We start from the raw sequence: 19872 nt of genomic DNA, 5'->3' as shown, positions 1-19872 counted from the left end.
TTTTCCTTGTCTCTCATCTCCAGGCAGGAAGAGGGTTTACGCTGTGCATTGGTTAAGCACCTAGATGCCTCATAGAACAACAGCAAATAGAGTGAGACCTCTTGTCAGTCATACAGTCGCTTTGTCTCTGTGGGGGAGGCGGGGCCACGAGCATTCACACAGCAAAGGAGTGGAGCCTCGTGAGGAGCAATGCAAGGTAGTATAAATTAGGAGGCAAAAATACCACATACCCCGTGTGTGAATATCAACACAAACGAGCCAGTATTGCAAATTTATTTGAAAGTGTTAGCAAAGGACAACAAAACAATCTTGCACACCTCAAACATATCCACCAGACTCAGTTTTCCCAAGTGGGAAAAAAAAAAAACCTACACAATCAAGATGAAGTATCTTCGTTCTGACAGTCAACATTCACTGAGATGTTTGGTCGGCAAAGTAAATACAAATGGAACAGAGCAAAATGGTGTGCGTTCACAGAAAGTCATCGCAGAAGAAATGCTGTGCTTTAATAAGGTTGAAAATCCAGCATTTCAAGAAATGCTGCAAACGTTTGACAGACAGTACAAATTAGAGAAAATACAGTTCATGTCACAACTTTACAGAGTGACCAATAACATATGAAAGAAAATATTACATTGATAGAAACACAACACATTGTTTTGTCAGTCGGTTAAATATTTTTTTTTTTGTCCGGTCATATTGCTTCAGTGTACTCTTCTAAAAATGAATGTTAAAATCTCATCTCATCTCGTTCGCATGGACCGAATCTTGTACATCGTGATTTGGGGGGTTTCATCACACCCCTAGTAAATAGTCATTATAGCATTGCTACAACAACAAATCCAATTGTGGCCTTTCTGCACACAAATGACATTAACACAAATACAACATCATGAAATTCATGCACAGTGCAATTTTGTTAATGGAGGAAAAAAATCATTAAGGAACATGTTTGGAAGATGTTCACAGGATATTGAATATTGATTTTCATAAGGAGAACGGGAGATGATACCCTTTCTCTGTCATTGTCAACACTTAAGCACTGACAATGAGTTTTATTGTTCCACTGCGCACCGAAACACAAATGATGCTTTGTGTTTTTCTTTCAAAATGAGATGAAATAAGCATTGTGAAAAAAGAAACGTACTTTGTTATAAAGGATAAAACAAAACACACACAAAAAAATGTTCCAACGAAATCTACATTGTATTTTATGCTATTCTTTTGAAATTTTTTTTTGTCCATTTAATCTCTCATTTGGAAGTTGGAAGTGCCTTGGATCTATTACTTTGTGTTCTCCTACCTGTCTTCCTTCTGCTAGAGACTCCATCTGTCTTCCTCTCTGTTTGGTGCAGATGGAGCAACATGACAAGGGCATAGGAGCCAATCCATTCGCACCTTGTCATCTACAGGCATTTCGATCTGCCACAACGCTCCTCTATCTCGATTAGTGATGGCCGGATGGTCGGCGATGAGTATGGGCATGTGTTTGTGTGTGTGTCTAACCTATCCTGTAACTCTTCCTTCTTATCATCCACCTGTCAATACCCAAATCATTGAACATTGTAATTTTTACATAAATATAATGTTTGAAAATAATGTAATATTTATTTGTTATTATTATTATTATTATGTTCAAGTCGCAAGTTAAAGACAGAACAGGGGGACTGCTATTGCAGCTGGGACTAATCAATGTGTCAAACAGTCAGTCGATCCAAAATGAGAGGAAAAGGTGTTCTCGAGTATGAGCTGCCCGCCCTCTGAACAAGTCATATACACACAAGAACTAATGTACTACCAAGTCGACCAATCACAGCCTTAACTGTCAGCGTAACTGCAACATGAGGATATTTTCGGAGGTGCACGCCACACTACTCGCTGGGACTAACCTTGAAACTGAAAACGGCGAAATACAACAAAATGCACCAAAGACCCATACAAGCATATTTAACGCATTCAATCCCAGCCGTTTTTCAAAAGACAACCCCTTCAGTACCGGTCATTTTAGGTGATTTTGACTGATCTTTCAAGGCACACAGAATATTGTGTTCTATGGCTACATAAATATGGAACCCACCAAAAGAAAGATTAGACTTCCGTCCTTCATCAGAAATAAAAAAGTTTGTTTGTACCTTTTTCCACGGTCTCCCACTTCCTCCTTCCTGTCATGTGTGATTCTTCCCTCCACATGGTCTCTGCTGAGCTCTTATCAAATGCACTTCTGCCACCTAGTGGCTGTTTTTATGGCTTTTACACTCCTATTCTTTGTTTACACCACATTGCACATCACTGCAGGGACACACGAGATGCCCGCCGCTGGCATAGCAAGCTACTGAGCTAACTAATTAGCCTGTCCAATTTAATTATTCTAAACTAAGAAAGTGTTTCAAAACGGAGTAGGATAGAAGGACAAAGTAAGAAGTCAAAAATGTACCACTTCCACACAGAATGGGAGAACTGTTTTCCACTGTATCATGCCGGACATGCCATGGCTGACTCTATGCAGTGTGAAGGTAATGTACTATAATGTCATGTCTCATCAATGTAACATTACTGACACCTAGTGACCAAAATACTACTTTTAACTTGTCATTCAATATTATTTGACTAATAATGGGCCATAGTCAACCATAAAACAGTGATCATTTATTAATTAATTCAAACCTCCAATCTGCAACTTGCAGGCATATGTTCTTTCATATGCCTGCAATCAGGGCCAAATCTAAAATCCACCACTGAACGAGCAAACGTTTTATGGTCTGGACCACAGTTCACACCCAAAGACTCAATTATGATTCCAGTCTTTTGACGAAATGACACCACATCGAAGAAAAAACGTTCAAACATTTTGGTAAACGAAGCACATCATAGATGCTTGCTATAGCACCAACTGGGACAGTCATACAGATTCTTAATTCTTCATTTCACCAGGCAAGGCCATAACCTCAGTATCAATCTCTCTGATTGGCTTAATGACGATGGCTTTGCCCTCATTATCCTTGCCCTTCTGACCAGCTCTCACCCTTCACTCATTTATCTTCTGTAGCATCTTTCTGCCATCATAACATGCTTATATAAGGGTGTGTTATACATCCCAGTATGTCGCTGTGCCATTTTTGTGCCACATAAAAGTTGGCTGGTGTCTTATCCAAAAGAGCCCTCTCTTGCTATGCTGTTCTTCTTTATTATAGTTCAGTTTCACTTTCCAGGCTGTGCTACACCTTATTAAAAGTAGCTGACTTGCTGGGTTTATTCATTTTACCCTTAGCATTGAAAAATGCATCACTGTGTTGGTGACGGTGGTACAGCAGAAACATGTTTTTTTTAACAGTTGGACAATCTATAGTCTTGTATAGTGGCATGAGGTAGTGGAAAATGTAACCACATTGTTGATAGATCATTGACCTTTATTAAGATGTTGTGGTAACAAAATTTGCAAGCACCCTATTTAAACTTACTGAGCCTCAGGGGGAAATGCACATGCTGGGGGGGAGACCAGAAGCTGCATTATGTGAATGAAATGACAGTTAAGTGAAGGTTTTTGGACAGTGACGTTGTGTTTTATAATTTTGCCTGAATCTGAAGAATATGCAATTTTAAATTTTCAGAGGCTCAAAAGTATTTGGAAATTTTCCAGAATTCTAGTCTTCAGTTTATGTACAAGTTCCGTTCCTAGACTGATATGCAAGTCGAATTTGGGTATAAGTCGGCTCATATACACAGAACACATGTCTTTGGGGGGGTGTTAGAAGGAGTGAAACAAGCATATTGGGAGGAGGAAGTCTCAATAATGAGACCACTACGCTGCTTATGCTGTTATCACTGTCCACTCCATAGAAGCAGATCCTTCATTTGTTCAAGAATGCCATCTTTGTCCTTCATGATAGTTGCCATGGCCACAGACGCCATCTAAGGCCATGGTTCTCAGTCAGAAAAGGGTGGATTGCCCTGTTTGGGTTGAGAGTGAGGTCTTGCCCCAAGTAGAGAGTTCGAGTATCTCGGGGTCTTGTTCACAAGTGAGGCAAGTTTACAGTGTGAGGTCGACAGTCGGATCGGCGCAGCATCCGCAGTAATGCCGTCATTGTACCGGATCGTTGTAGTGAAAAGAGAGGTGAGCTGGAAGGCAAAGATCTCAATTTACCAGTCAATCTATGTTCCCGTGACGGAACAAAGGAGGATACAAGCGGCCAAAGTGAGTTTCATCCTAAAAGATAGGGTGAGGAGCTCCGTCACTCGGGAGGAGCTCAGAGTCGAGCCACTGCTTCTTCACATTGAGACAAGCCAGTCGAGGTGGCTCGGTCACCGAGTCCAGATGCCTCCTGGAAGCCTCCCGGGTGAGGCATGCTCTACTGAGACTGCTGCTTGGGCGAGCCATACCCGGATAAGTGGAAGAAACTGGATGGATGGATAGACGGATGGATGGATGGTTGCCACATTTCAGCAGCTTGGAGAAGGCATGCACTGAGCATCTGACAATGCTTTATTTCATTTCCACTTTAACTTTCACTTTTGTTCACTGACAATGCTAGGCAGTCTTTGGGAATTTTACTTTGACAAAAAGAAATACTGAGGCTTGGATCCAGAATGAACCCACACCCACAGGTTTATCAAGGACTGCCTTAAAGAAATCTTAATAAGCGACTTAAAGATGAAGAAATATAAATGATGACAACTGATGGCTTAAGGAAACAGTTTCAGGTATAGAAAGTCTTGATGCTGATGAGGGTGGATTCTGAAACTCGGAAAACCGGTTTTGCTTTGTTGTCATAATATCTTGCCTTCAGGGATGAATGCCTCACCGTTAACACACCACTGCAGCCTTATTATGCGCACAGAGGTACAGTGAAAATTAATAATCACCAACATCATTTGGCGGAGTCATCATATGTTTAATGTGTCTTTTAATTGTCATACCGCAGCCAAACACTGCCACCCACTAGAAATAAACTGAGCAACTGAATGAGAATTTCCAAACTTGTAAAGCTTTAATTGGTCCATACTGAGCTGGAAAAATGAATCAATTAACCCAACCATACTGTAGTGTAAGTTATGCGTTAGACTCACTTTAAAATATGCATAAAGGTTAATTAAATATATGACTCTCCAACCTTGCGTTCAGCGTTAGAGGCGTATTTCACCAACAGTATAGCTGCTGAAATATTATGGCTGTACAAAAAAAAACAAAAAAAAAACAGAAATATTGCATCCAGCCTTCAAAGTTTAAAATGACCCAGACTGAACTGTTGACCTCCCCAAACTTGTCTCATCCACAAACTCCCTCATGACACCATACTTCAAGCGGCTTAGCCGAGTGTGTCGCTTCCCGTCCTGAAAAAGGCGCCCAAGTTTTTGGGAGCTTGTCAGTTGAAATCTGTCAAAAGTACTCAGTGGACTTACTGGGGCCCAAGGAGTACAATACCCCAGACCTGGAGGGCTTATCCCGTGAACTCACACATTTCACATCGAAATAAACTTGGATGCTTTAGAAACCTAATGCACTGGTTGACACGTAAGTCCTATTGTTTGGCCCCAGCAAAGTACACAATACACTTCTATTTGCTCTGCTCTATTTACCTGAGCAGAAATAAGGGGAGGGTTTTTGAGATCCTCTTCCTCTCCGTTCTATCTCTTCCCTTTCATTAACTGAAGGCGATGACGTCATCTGGCATTTCTTTAGATAAGCAAATAAGCCTGCTGTCTGCCCCTTTCCCAGTGGCTATATCCAGGCCTTCCTCAACAGAGGAAGGGAGGTGCTTGGGAAAGACTTCCTCAAAAGTTCCCTGGCTTGTGAGTAGAACTTTCTCTATGAGCAGCTGGTGGCTGCAGGGGATTCAGACATGTTTCTAACAACGGATAAAAGTTACATCTGAATATGACCTGATGCCAACCAGTGTCTTCTGTGGATTATACTCTTGGACAAATATGGATCGGACGACTCATCTAAGATCTTCAGATGGAATACTGAGAGCATAACGGTAAATACAAGTTACTTGTTTACATATACGCAACGTCTGGGGATTAACTGACAGAAGAAAGTATAAAAACAAGATTTAAAAAAAATTAAATTATCTTCCACGATTGTGGAGATTAGGAATGTGCATTAGTGATGTAAAAAAAGGAATAAATGATACAAGGAAGCTGTGGTTTTACAGAACGCAGTGTTTGGTCAGAAGAGACATGCTTGAGCGCTACAAGCCCCGTTTCACTTCCTTCAAGGATTTTAGGTTAAACACTGGAGAATGTGCTTCCAAATCCTCTCAGTAATTTTTTAAATCAGCTCTTCAGGGTCAGGCAGTTAGCGCGACAGAAAAAGAGGAAAGGAAATGAAGAGAAAGGATATGTTCACTTCAAAATGACACTGTTATCGTTAAGCTTTGGTAATCTTAGAAAGGACACAAACATTATCTTTTGTTTACATATTCTAAGCAGAACTATTTGGACAGAATCCTACATTGGCATTCACAAAATTCCCTTTACGTCAAACCAAGTGCGTTATTAGCTTCATGGCCATGTGTTGATACGCTTGTTGTCTTAGTGAGGAATGAGTGAGAATGTTGTACAGTAATCTGATTAATTGGGTCCAGACCTGACTGTGATCAGTGAATTTCTGCAAAGTATGATTCCTCATTCATAAATCGAATATTTTCATAGCTAGAGCGTAGAAAACCTTTGTACAAACCTTCTAAATACGGTTTTATAACATTAGAGCCCTCTAAACATGAAATAACACCCCTATAGTCACCTTTACACTTGTATTACCCAATATAGTAGACATAATATAGTCCCACACGTGTTAGCATTTTTGTTCTTTCATTTTTGCTTCTGGTTTCTGTACAGTACTTCCCGAAGTGACTATTGCCTCATCAATGCAACATTCCTGACACCTAGTGACCAGTGTAGGACACTACAATGCCTTTGAATGCGTCTTATGAATGCCTTATATTTGCATTTTAGTTCATGTAGTCATTTTTATGCTTGAAAATGCTTAATTTAGGATAAAAATACATACAATTTGCTTCAATAAGCATATTTTTTGACAAATAGTAGGCCATAGTCAACCACAACACAGCAATTATTAATTATTATATTTTAGAAGAAAAAAACATGATAGAGTGAAGCTATGAAATTTGAAGTACAAAATGGCAAGGGACGACTGTATATATTCATTATTCAGTATATTAGCTGCTCAATAAAAACTGAGGAATTCTCCAATTTTCAACATCCACAATTGCTATAAGTATAAATAAGTCAGGTTCATGCCTAACTGAATTTAATGCACTGCATGAAAGCAGTTAAGAAAATGTGACTGAATGGTTATCTGAATCTTGAGGACCTCCTCTGTTGACTTCAGCTTTGGCAAATACTGTATCACCATTCTTCAGATTTTTTAGTAAAGAGTAACACGTTTTAATTTTTTTACTGCTTATCGTGTTCAGGGTCACAGTCAAGCTGAAGCTGAGCTGACTTGGGCACTTGCCAGACAATCGCACGGCAAATCTGTGTTATGTAGTTCATGAGATTTTTCCTGGTTCCTTTTTCCTTGGCATTTACAAAGATGCTGGAAAAGGGATATTTAGTTTGGTTGAAAAACAACACATACACCAGAGATCACCGGGGGGTTGATCAAGAGCCACCAGTCAATCTTTGGGACTTGGTTGGTCAATTGAATATAAGAAAAAAAAAAAAAAAATTAGGATATTGGAAAAAAAATATATTATTACATCAGTGCCCTCCCCTCCCGGAGAGTGACCAACAGACATGCATTTTGACCACTGAACACACCCGTACGACTTGCTGCTCTCCAGGCTCGCAACCCGCAAGCTCCAGCCAGGAGCCCAGCCCCCAAAACCCGACCGGAGGTACCATGAGTGCACACACGTACACCGGCTCGCCTCGCCCCGCAGCACTGCACGTTAATGTGGCTCAAAAACCTCAAAATTAAGGCACAAATGTAACTCCATAGATGTGCACCTCCAAAAAACGCTGTTTGTTAGGACTGACTGTTGTAACGCAGCCCCCCTTCCCTCAACCACGACACTGAGCCAACAATTCAAAAAGAGTTGTAGTTTGCTCATAGAGCAGACGCCACAAAAGTAGGGGTGCCCGAAATGCGGCCCAGGGACCATCTGGGGACCATAGCTCATTTGTCATTGAATCACTGCAGAAACAAAACAAACAGTGGCGTGACCGTGATAAATAAATTTCCGCAAAGTAGTAAAAGTAGTAGCAGTAGTAATTCCTTATCTATAAATCTAATATTTTCGTAATAAGAGCACATAAATCCTGTTTCTGACCTTCTAAATATGTTTTTTAACATAATTACAGCCATCTAGACTTTAAAATAACACCCCTATAGTCACCTTTACACTCGGATTACCCAATATAGTAGACATAATGAGAGAAAAGACTTTTAAGACATAACTAAGATTTGTGTTTGTGTGTGTTGCTGTAAATGTGTTCCCTCGGAGAGCCAAGTGGGGGGCAGACGAGAACTGACGTAGGGCGTTCAGAGCTGAGCTTTAGCTTGTTGTGGGTTACGGCCACAACAGTAGCCCGTGTTAGGATTTATAGTGCCTGTTGTGAGATGAGTCAAACCTGCAATAAAAGCCTGTTGTTCCAGTGAACTTGTGTGTCTCACCGAACAAACTACATATTTCACAACGTCTTTGAATGTGTCTTCTGAATGCCGTATATTTGTATTTTACCTCATTTAGTCAAATTTGCTTAAATATGCATATTCTTAACTAACAATAAGCCATATTCAACCACAAAATCTTGACCATGAACATAATTTACTAATATATTTTTGAAAAACCGTGATAGAGTGAGTGAATTGAACTGGTGAGGGATTACTGTGAATGTTTATTTTTTACCAAATTTATTTTATTTATATTATCTTTCTCTATTTAGTAAACAAACACTGATCAGGAAACCTGAGGTATATTTTATGGTGGCTGTGCTATAGACTTCACTCCCTGGCACCTTAAGAGCCGCGCTGCACAATACTGTCGCCGGTTGTGCAGGGCTGCATTGTGCAGATGACCACTGTTACGTAAACACACCAAGAATCCATGTCATTTGAATGCGCAAGCAAGGAAGAGTCTGGTTTCAATTTCACCATATTATGCACGTGAAGACTGAAATACTTGATTTAAATTTAATGCGGTTTAATAGTTATCATATTTGCATTTCAGCCTACTCAGTGACAGAAGCAAATTGTGATCCCCAAGGGGCAAGCTTGGCGAGCACTCCTCCACTATGAGGGACCGCTTGAAGGAGTTACAGGAAAGGGCTCAGGAGTTTCCTGATACAAGAAGTGTGAGTTCTGACCCCACCAGTGAGGAGGAGGGTGACATTGACAACTCTGTGGTGGTCGGGGTCATAAGACCAGAGGCTGTGCTGTTTGAGGAGGAGCCAGTCATTGACAATTTCCTGTCTGAAGCTCAGCAAATCCGAAATGACATCACCGCACTGGAGACAGAGGTGAGGTTTACCTGGATAATGTGTGTGATGATGACGATGTTTAAACGCGTGATTTCACACTACCCTACTCCACCAGGTGCTTAAATTCAGCCAACAACAGAAAGTGCTGGTCGCAACTATGCGGCGTTTTAGCATCATGAAGAAGGAAAGCAGCATCACGAGGGACATCAAGCTCCAAGCTGAGAGCCTCCACCGACGCCTGGACGCTCTTTCCAAACAGGTCCAAAAAACAGAAGAGCAGCAGGGACCTGCCGCCGCTGCAACAAGAATACAACGTTCCCAGCATGCGACCATGTACTTCCAATTCCAGCAGGTCGTTAAAAACATTTTGCTTTGTTTTTTAACTTTTATCATTTTAATGACATCAGCCAAACTTTGGCTTATGAGAAGAGGGTACCATAAATCAAACATAAAAAGACTGATTTTCTGTATGGAATATTGTAACAAGCAATATGGGGAAGCACTTTAATTCACTCAATCAATTCACTTTATTACTCTTTTTCTGCCTGGGGCTCACAGGAAGAGATTAAGATGGGCCCCAAATGTCTTCTTCTCATTAACCTCCCTCTTCCTTTCTTATCCTCTCTCTTTTTTTTATTTGGTTATAATTATATGCAGGTAATGCGACAGTATAATGAAGGATTGTTGACAAAGCAGGAACGCTGTAAGCACTTCATTATCCGGCAGCTGGAGGTCTCAGGAAGGGATGTGACAGAAGAGGAGGTGAACGAGATGGTAGCAACAGGAAAATGGGAAGTCTTCAATGAGAACTTGTTAAATGACGCCAGAATCACTCGCTCACAACTGTCTGAGATCGAACAGCGGCACAAGGTGAGAGCAATGGCAGACAACGCTGTAAACACGTTTTTTTTGTGTATCAAAAAAAAAGCTCTGATGCTCGCTTGATTATAAATGCCGGTAAACGCGTCTTATGTATGTTTTTCCTCTTCATGAGGCGTTTTTATGATTTATAGTCGGTAAAACACACTACATTGACACTTGATGATTGCTCCAACTTTGTCAGTAGAAACTCAGACATCAACTTCCGATTTTTGGGTTCCCATTTTTATGGAAGGCAACATTCAAGTGTTATTACTACTGGTCAAATCTCAATATCCTGTATGCTTTTATTTTTCAGGAGTTGTTGAGCCTTGAGAGCAATATGAAGGAGCTGAGGGACCTCTTCATGGACGTTTTCATGCTTGCAGAGGAACAAGGCACCTACATTGAGCACATTCAGACCAATGTAGAAAGGACCCAGGATTACGTGGCAGCCTCTAATGAGAAGTTCAAGTTGGCCGCCAGGTACAAGAAGAAGAACCCTCTTCGTCAGATCTGCTGCTGCTGCTGCCCTCCCTGGAAATGCTGCTTGTGATGTTTTATGAATTCGGATGGAGTGCTGGTATTTAAAATGTCTCACCTGTTGGGAGTAAACAACATTGGATTCAAGTGCTATTAAAGTGAAGGTTAGGGTACTGCGATCCTTGCTGTTGAACACAGCAATGGTGAAGACGGATTCAGCAGAGCATAGAAAACAATTAAGGGGGAGGCCAGGAATTGGTATTTGAGGCACTTATTTCTTTGAAGAGAGTGTGAAGTGACTGCTATTGGAAGAGACAGTTCACTGAGTGCTCCTCACCAACATGGCGGTTTATTGGAGACCTTCACTGTCAACTGATAGAGGTCACAAACAAGACTACTACCTCTGCAACTGTCACTGCTTCATCACAAATTCCATTGATCTGAACTTTTTTTTAATGTCTTCCACAAGCACCAGTCTTTTTTTTATGTTAAGACATTGCACATTCAGCTGAAGCTCAAAACTACTGTGTGTAGTTGAAGGACATTGCATATATGCAGTCCTCCCCCCACAATATTGCGGGTTGATTATCGCTCCCTCACTATATCACATTGTTTTACAAATTAATAAATTTTTAAATGACCGCTGTTTCGTGGTCGACTATGCTTTATTATTAGTCAAAACATATTGAAATACAAGTGATATGTAATATTCTGGTTACTAGGCGGGGCCGCACGGTGGCCAAGTGGTTAGCATTTTGGCCACACAGATCGGGAAGGTCTGCGTTTCTGAGTTTGCATGTTCTCCTCATGCGTGCGTGGGTTTTCTCCGGGTACTCCGGTTTCCTCCCACATTCTAAAAACATGCATGTTAAGGTTAATTGGCGACTCTAAATTGTCCGTAGGTATGAATGTGAGAGTGAATGGTTGTTTGTCTATATGTGCCCTGCGATTGGCTGGCGACCAGTCCGCCTCTTGCCCGAAGTCAGCTGGGATAGGCTCCAGCATACCTGCAACCCTAGTGAGGATAAGCGGCAGAGATGGATGGATGGTTAATAGGCGGCAGTAATGACAGAAAATATTGAGACATTACCTTACATGACATTACCTTAACACTGCATGAAATCAGCCATGGCATGTCCGACATAATTAGAGTGAAACAAGGTTCCCCTCCCATTCCGTGTGGAAGTGGTAAGTTTTTGGCTTCTTAAGTTGAGAAGAAATACATTTGAGGCTTACTGGTGAGCTCGCTAGCTTGTTAGTTCTCTAACTCGCTAGCTAGTGGCTGTCTGGAGTCCCTGCAGCATAAGAGTTGAGCAATGTGTTGTAAACAAAGAATAATAGTATAAAGGTGACTATATAGCTGTCATTTTATGTCTACAGGGATCTAATAATGTTAAAAACGGCCAGAAATAGGTTTTCTATGCTCTACCTATGAAAATATTCCATTTATTAACATTGAATCCTATATTGCGGAAATTCATTTATCGTGGTCAGGTCTGGAACCTATTAACCGCTATAAACAAGAGCCGATTTTATAGGTAGGTGTGGGGTACGTTTGGTCCAGATGCTGATGGATGCTTATCAAGAGGCGTAACGGATGCCAGCTGGAGCAACATCTTAAAGGGATAGTTCGGACATGAAGTTGCATGACATCCCCATCAGCAGTGTAGTCCACTAACAGTGACTTACCCCGCACTTGGTCCCGTGAGCCCATTTCTGGTCGAATTTCGGTGATGAGAAACATAGTTCCGGTTAGTTATTGGGGTTACTTAAGTAAAGAGTTTGGCTTCTCAAAACAATATACGTTCCAAAGAGTAACACGTTTGCATGACAAAAAATCCAAACTATCCCTTTAAGAGTGGCGCCGGACGGTCTGGGCTCTTAGCTCGAGGGCTAGAGCTTTTGATTCTCATTCTGCGGACCTTGTTTTGAGGCCGTGGTGGAGCTCGGGGCTGGCTGAATCAGGCTGGTTATGGAGGCATGGATGCTTAAAGTCTGATGATGCAGTTCAATAAGTTGAACATCCCGGCAGTCGTACAAGAATTTTAGCAACATTTTTGGATAAGGACTGAAGTCGCAAGAAAACTGGAACAAACACATGTATGACCACATGCACCTTGCAAAGAAAATTGTGACACTTAAGCTCAGTAAGCATCTAAAGGCTCATTTAGCCATTCTGTTTAACAATGTCACACCCCGGCAAATTCATATTTTTTTGTCATGGATGGTAGGTAGAACAGCATGAGTAACGTCCAAATATGTCTCCGAAACGACGGCTTGAGTATGAATAACATCATCTTCATGCAGCCCAGTTTACTGAACATTGAACGCCTGAGTAATGTCTAGTGTTGGCAGTCACAGAACCAGAAATTGAACTCAGTACAATATGGCTAGGATGACAATAGTGATAAATGAGTGTGTTGCACATTAGGCTTTACGAGTGTACGAGTGGTATAAAGCCTAAACACGTATTCAGTGCCACACAACAGTGTGAGTACAAGATGTATTGATGTTACGTTTTTACATGATTAACTTATTTTTTTCAATTGTGGCTGTTTAGAATTTTAAAATGTTAAGAAATTGCCTTTTATGACAGCGGGGAAGACTTACTTGATCCTGTGATGATTTTGTAATAACCTTACAAAAAAATGAACAGTCCATATTTTTTATGATGTTTATTTTAACATAGAGAACATTAAAGGTTATGGATTAATTACAACTATTAATTGATGATTAATCAATTATCCGACCAACAACTGTTTTGGTATTTGATGAATCATTTTTTGGCTTAAAAATGTAAATGTCCTCAGATTTCAGCCTCTCAAATGTGAATATTGTTAAAATTGCTTGAGTCATCCATGAAAGCAGACCTTTTATATTTGGGTTTTAGGCAAAACAAGATATTCACACACATCACTTTTGACTTTTGCAAAACAGTGATCAACATTTTTGCCTCTTTTCTGCGGACCAAACCACTAACTGTTTGTGTTTGGTTCATACTGATTTGGTTCGTCAAGGGCCTAACCGATTACTCCATTAATTGAATTAATTGAAAGCTTCAGATTAATCGACTAAGAAAATAATTGTTAGATGCAGCCCTAAAATTAATGTTTGTCTCTAGACCTTAAAATTCGGTGGCGTTGGTGAGCAATAACAAGAAATGTCTGCTGTACGTGCTTGCCGACGGGTGTAACCACCAAGCACTACGCCATGTATTGCTTGCGGAACAAATACAATCACATACAAATTAATTCCCAACTTTTATTTAATGTTTTTTTTTCCCTGGACTGGATTTTTTTGTATTCAATTCGGCCTCCGTCAGCTAAAATAAACCTGCCATAAAATTCATGGACTGTTCATGCATCTGTAAGGGGGTGAACTTAAAAAAATCAGCCGGGCTTCAAGTGCTTATTTCCCCCACTGTATATATTATTTCCATCCTTCCATATGGGAAAACTGATTCTATATACAACACATCGGCGGTAAAATTGAAGCTGACGCTGTACCTACAGCACTTTGATTGTAGCACTTTACTACTAAATAATGGTCCTCAACAGAAGTTGATTTTTTTTTGTCATAATGACAAAACCACATGAAAAAAATCAAAATTGAGAACTCTACAAACCCTGAATATTGTTTATGCTATATATACATGGCATATCTAACGATACATATCATGATATACTATTAATTAATCCGTACAGATGTCATACAGTTCAGAACGCTACCCATGTCAGATAATAATAAAACATAAAAGACAGAACAACTCAAAATAACATCTATTCTGTAATGAAAGGTGTTGTTTGGTGTCTGGAGTTTCTGAGTACAGGTACTGTGGGTGTGGTAATACCAGACGGGAAGAACTGGTTTGTCTGCCATTTAGACAACCACAATGTCTTCATTTCCCAAAGCGTGTAAATGGTGTAAATAGAACTGCTAACCTGTGAAGTCATGTGCACCTTTTTTCTGTTGACATAAAAAACATCTTGCAAGCAATATAACATTTCAAACATGTTTCATCTTAAAACTAACACACACAAACAATGACTGACAGGGATGACCTTTAATAAGTTCATATGACATTTTCTCCCAGACGCTAACCATTCATGTGACATCTAATAAACGCTACCTATCAATTTATTTAGGGACCATGTTATTTACAAGGATCCCCTGGGTCTAGCAGGGGGTGTCTGTTTGGTGTTTAATGGCGTTTCAGAAACGTATTTTCCCTCAGATTGTCTTGTTCCTCAGCCTCGCACTGATTGGGGTGACATTTAAAAAAAAGAAAGCATAGACATCTTAAGAATGTAAAGTGAAATATGAAATGGGAACAAAGATATAACTATACAGTATAGTATATACTGTGCTGCATAACTGGTAATCAAACCGGCAGGCTGTAAAGCAGCAACAATGCCATCCAGTGTTCACTAACATAATTGCCAATTGAGTGTACTCATTGACGCTTTGGCGTCCAGTCATCAGACCAAAAGGCTGCTTTGTATACCCTCAAATATTACGAAAAATAATGTGATGATGATGGACATTAGGAGGAGGTTTTACTGCAGCAAGTGAGTATGCTAAATTGTGTCTGTGCTCACATTTCAAACTGTTGCTGATATAATATTGTCCACCTTCACACAACCATTCCAACACAATGGCTGTAAAATAAACCATATAAAATAAAACTTAGTAAAAAATGAGTCATATGTCAAAAATGGATTTGTATGGTAGAAAATGCATGATGGGGGGGGGACAGAATTCCTTATTATCTGTCTGAGAAAGATGGATGTGACCAGTAGAGGGAGCTGATATACAATAATTATAATAACCAATTGTCAGCGCTGGGCGGACTAGGCAAACAGCTGTGACACACATTGGGACAGGGCTGAGGTGAAAATTTACTGAGATGCGGGTGAATAAATGCGTCTCTGAGGATTCAGCCTCACTCTGCAGGTCTCAAAAGGCATGGGGGGGGTCGCAAGAAAATGAGACATTGAACATGTGTACTTGCATTTTCTCTCATCTTTTGCAAAGCTGCAAAAAAATGTGTTGAAAATATATGTAAATATTTCAACACATATATTTTTAAAGTATTGTCATTATTATAAATTATATATTTATTATAAATTATAAATTATTAATTTATATATTTTATTTATTTTTAAATCAATTATATATTATATCACCACCTAACAAATATTTTTTAGTTTAAATAATTATAATGTATTTTTTTTTTTGTCTGGTAAGTCATTGTTTTGACCTTGTGAGACTAGCACACAAGCAATTAGGAGCAAATAAGATGATGCTGTCTCAGCCCGGTCCAGTTATTGTACCGCGAAATATGATCTTGACTCCATGTTCTACTCTGCCCTGTCAACAAATCCCACAGAAATTGATTAGATGGCTTCCAAACTTTCATAATGTTATTTACTCTATTGGATAACTGAGAGGGGAGACCGTGTGCGGTCCAATGCAGAGACGGTAAGTGCATTCAGCACAATTCCTGTTATCATAATCCAAAGTGGAAAGTTGTGTGTAGTCTACAAGTCAAACACAATTGCAGTGTTGGCATTAGGATGTCTTGTACTGCGTGCATGATTGTGCGTATCAGATTGTCTGGTCAGTCTGGACAATAACAAATGACAGATACTTGAAAGCTATATATTTTTATTTTAACCAGAGACTCACAAAATATATTTTTTTACCTGTTTTTACATGACTGGTCTTCAAGGTTTAATAAAGCATTAGCTTATAATTATTTTCAGGAATATCAGATTGTATCTCAAGGGTAGACCAGTCCATTCAATTATTTTGTGAAACTTGGTAAGGATAAATACAATATGTGCTGCATATCCTGCATTTGTCGTGTCTGCTTGCGCCATTATTTTTGCTGTCCAGTTGTTTATTATGCTATTCCAAAATCAGAAAGCCTGCAACTAGAATGAACAGTGGGTATTTTAAATTGTAAAATGTGTCGTTACTCGCCACTAATGAATGATAATGTAATTTGATCGCTGAACAGATGGAACTTGAGTCGTGGTGTAGACGTCACATGCATGTTTCACTTTTGCATCTCACAGCAACTATGGTGTGTTCAAGGACCACCAAAAAATGTGCCAAATTTCAACGCTTTGCAAAAAAACCAGGAAAAGCAGCCTATTTTCGGAGAAAAAAAAAATGAATGGGTTTTAATGACTGCATTTGTTATCAAATGGATTTTGCATTTTTTCCTGCTGTCCCCATTTTTATCTCTGATTGTTGAGCTAAAAGGTTGTTTGCCTTTAGGATGTAACTCAGTGTTTTTTTAAATTTTATTTTATATTCTTTAATTGGTCTGCGGCACATTCTAAAAATATAATTTAACAAAAAAATTAAAAAAAACAACAGCAAAATTGAAATAAAAACATCAGTAATTTTACAAGAATAAAGTCAAAATATAAAGAGGAAAAAGTTGTAATCTAAAGACAGAAAGGCATAATTTTCTGAAAATAATGATGAAAAATAACATTTTTTTTTGCATAAATTTGAAATATTAAAGAAATACATTTTTTAAGTTGTAATACTACTTAGCTTTTAGTAGTATTACAACTTTAAAAAATGTATTTCTTCAAAACAACAAATAAAATTGTAATTTTTAAAAAAAATTAAGTGTGGAAGAAGTTGTAATGTTATGGGAATAAAGTCAAAATGTTATGGGGTAAAGTCATAATTACAAGAAGAAAATGTACAAGAAAAAAGTTTAAATAGTTGGACTTTTTTTAAAAAAAAGCTGAAATGTACAACACAGCTGTAATTTTATGAGAATGAAATAAAAACAGAGAGCAGAAAAAGTCCTATTTTAACCAGAAAAAAACTCTGGTATTACGAGAATGAACTCATAACAATGAGGGAAAAGAAAGTAATTTTAGTAGCATAGAGTATTAAAGAAAAAATACGTTATATGTTTTTTTTTTTTTTACGTCATACTATTATGAGACACAAACAAAGTGAAGTTTTACATTTTGGAAAATTAGGTTAAGGAAAAATTATATTACAAGAATAAAGTCAAAATATTACGAGAAGAAAATTTCAGAAGATTATTTAGGAAGAAAGTGAGGGAAAAAAGACCAAAGTTCACAATAATAAAACGCTTATTCACCTATATCACAAAGCTGAGATGCAGTTGTTTCTTGAAATATACATAACTTCTTATCATATCTACATGTGTTGATTTACAAAATATCAAAGTGGCCCTTGCGTCCTTTCATTTTTCACCATGTGGCCCTCGATGGATGAAGTTTGGACACCCCGGTGTAGCTAAATTTGACTTTGCGGGTTAAGTCATCTCTTTATTTTTTTAAGGCACTTGAAGTTCTCTGGTATCGCCTCTCTCTAAAAAATATATATTTTTATTTTATTAATCTATATATATATATACATACACACACACACACACACACACACACACACACACTTATATATAATTCTATTATTGCGTCTAAGTGTGCCAAGGCATGTGAGTGAGTCTTTTTGTGTAATATAGACAAAAGTTTATTTCTTTGTATTTCTTCCATCTCTATCCTCTGCTTCACTGATATTGTCCCAGTTTTACATCACATCTACTTTTACCCTCAACTTTAGGGAACAGAAAGAAGTGTTTCATCTAACCAGTATCAAAAAGAAGATAAGACAACACTTTCACTATGCACACAAATGGTGAGAAAGCAAAACACGTTGGAAGCAGGTTGTGAAGAAGTCTTTAGATGAAAAACTGATTTATGATATTGGTGTTGTGAAGTATGTTTCTGATGAAATACACCCATCGGCATGGGAATTGAGTCTGCACCAACCAAGTGTCACAGTGTAATGGATTACAGTGGCTTGGCTCCAGTCAGGAACCACCTCAGCGTCTTAGGAAACTTTTGAATCGTCGCCAGATTTTCCTGAGCTTCAACACAACCGCACATCTTTGCCCCCAATCCAACAACTAATAGATTCAGTGTGATAATCACAGCTGTTCCAAATGTTATCATTATTATTTTTCAATGTATTGTTAGGCCCTGGGGTAAAACTAGGACACGCTGGAGGGATTATAGCTCACAGCTACTCTGGGAACACCTCGGTGTCCTCCCGGTGGAGACGGAGAAGTCTGGCCTTCCCGACTGAGTTTGCTGCCCCTGCGATCTGGACCCGGATAAGCAGAAGTAAATGGTTATATGGATGGATGGATGTATGGATGGTATTCAGTTGTTTCTGCTTCAGGTGAGTGTTGAGGAGTTTCATGCTAAACTGATTGCTGACATTCACATATGTATTAAACACTGCCGTACTGAGATTGAAATGGAAAAGAAAAGTGGACTAATGATGCATGCGTTTTTCCTCATCCAAAGCTTAGTTATTGTATTTACTGGGCGATTATGCAAATTTAGTGAGATTTTTAAAAAAGTGACGTTAAAGGCTTTTAAATTTGAGCCTCAAGGCAGAGCACTGGATTCCACTTGAAGACAGAGAGCTGTTACTGGACTTGCTGCAAACAGTAAGTAGTTTTGGGAAATGAAATAAACAACCACATGATGTTAGTCAAATCGTTTTATCTAGTGAGTTTTAAAATGGGGGACATTGGGGAATGAATGAGTAATACAGTTCTGCACAAAGTGCAGTCAAACCTTGGTTTTTGAATGCCCCAGTTTTCGTCTGATTCGGTTTACCTACATTCAATGAACGTACCATATTGCAGGTAACAAACTCATCCATTTTCCCTGTGCTGTACCAGTCCGCGGAACTGAGTACCCAAACAAAGCATCCTGTGTTGCCGACTCACTGTTTGTGCATTTTTTATTGAGTGTGACTGCTAAATTACCCACTCTGGAATCAAAGACAGTTTAATAAAGACGGTGAGGAAAAAAAAAAAAAAAAACAATCGCAATGTGAGAAAATGGCATCAGTTAATTTAGAGCCAGTATATAAAAATGTTGTCCTGTAGTTTATCTTTCTGTTAATATACTCCAGTGAAAATGGGTATATTTCAGACATATTGCAAATGGTGATTAATCATGGTTAATTAATTTGTAAACTGATTAGTCTGGTTTCAACACTTTGATTCTGAAG

At 39.0% G+C, this 19872-nt stretch overlaps 1 protein-coding gene across 2 annotated transcripts; it reads left to right on the top strand.

Moving 5' to 3' along the window:
- Nucleotides 1-5747: 5747 nt before the first annotated feature.
- stx19 (syntaxin 19) lies at nucleotides 5748-15488 on the top strand. Of its 2 annotated transcripts, none has more exons than XM_054788293.1 (5): nucleotides 5748-5975; nucleotides 9231-9483; nucleotides 9560-9796; nucleotides 10102-10314; nucleotides 10622-15488. In XM_054788293.1, exons 2-5 carry the CDS (start codon nucleotides 9259-9261, stop codon nucleotides 10856-10858), a joined length of 912 nt encoding a protein of 303 aa, XP_054644268.1. In that variant the 5' UTR covers nucleotides 5748-5975; nucleotides 9231-9258; the 3' UTR covers nucleotides 10859-15488. The 2 variants fall into 2 exon arrangements, with proteins under 2 accessions (XP_054644268.1, XP_054644267.1); XM_054788292.1 differs by having other exon boundaries at nucleotides 9195-9483.
- Nucleotides 15489-19872: the final 4384 nt, after the last annotated feature.

The sequence above is a fragment of the Dunckerocampus dactyliophorus genome, chromosome 9, assembly GCF_027744805.1.
Source record: "Dunckerocampus dactyliophorus isolate RoL2022-P2 chromosome 9, RoL_Ddac_1.1, whole genome shotgun sequence".
Taxonomy (NCBI): domain Eukaryota; kingdom Metazoa; phylum Chordata; class Actinopteri; order Syngnathiformes; family Syngnathidae; genus Dunckerocampus; species Dunckerocampus dactyliophorus.
This window is presented reverse-complemented; position numbering and strand designations above follow the sequence as displayed.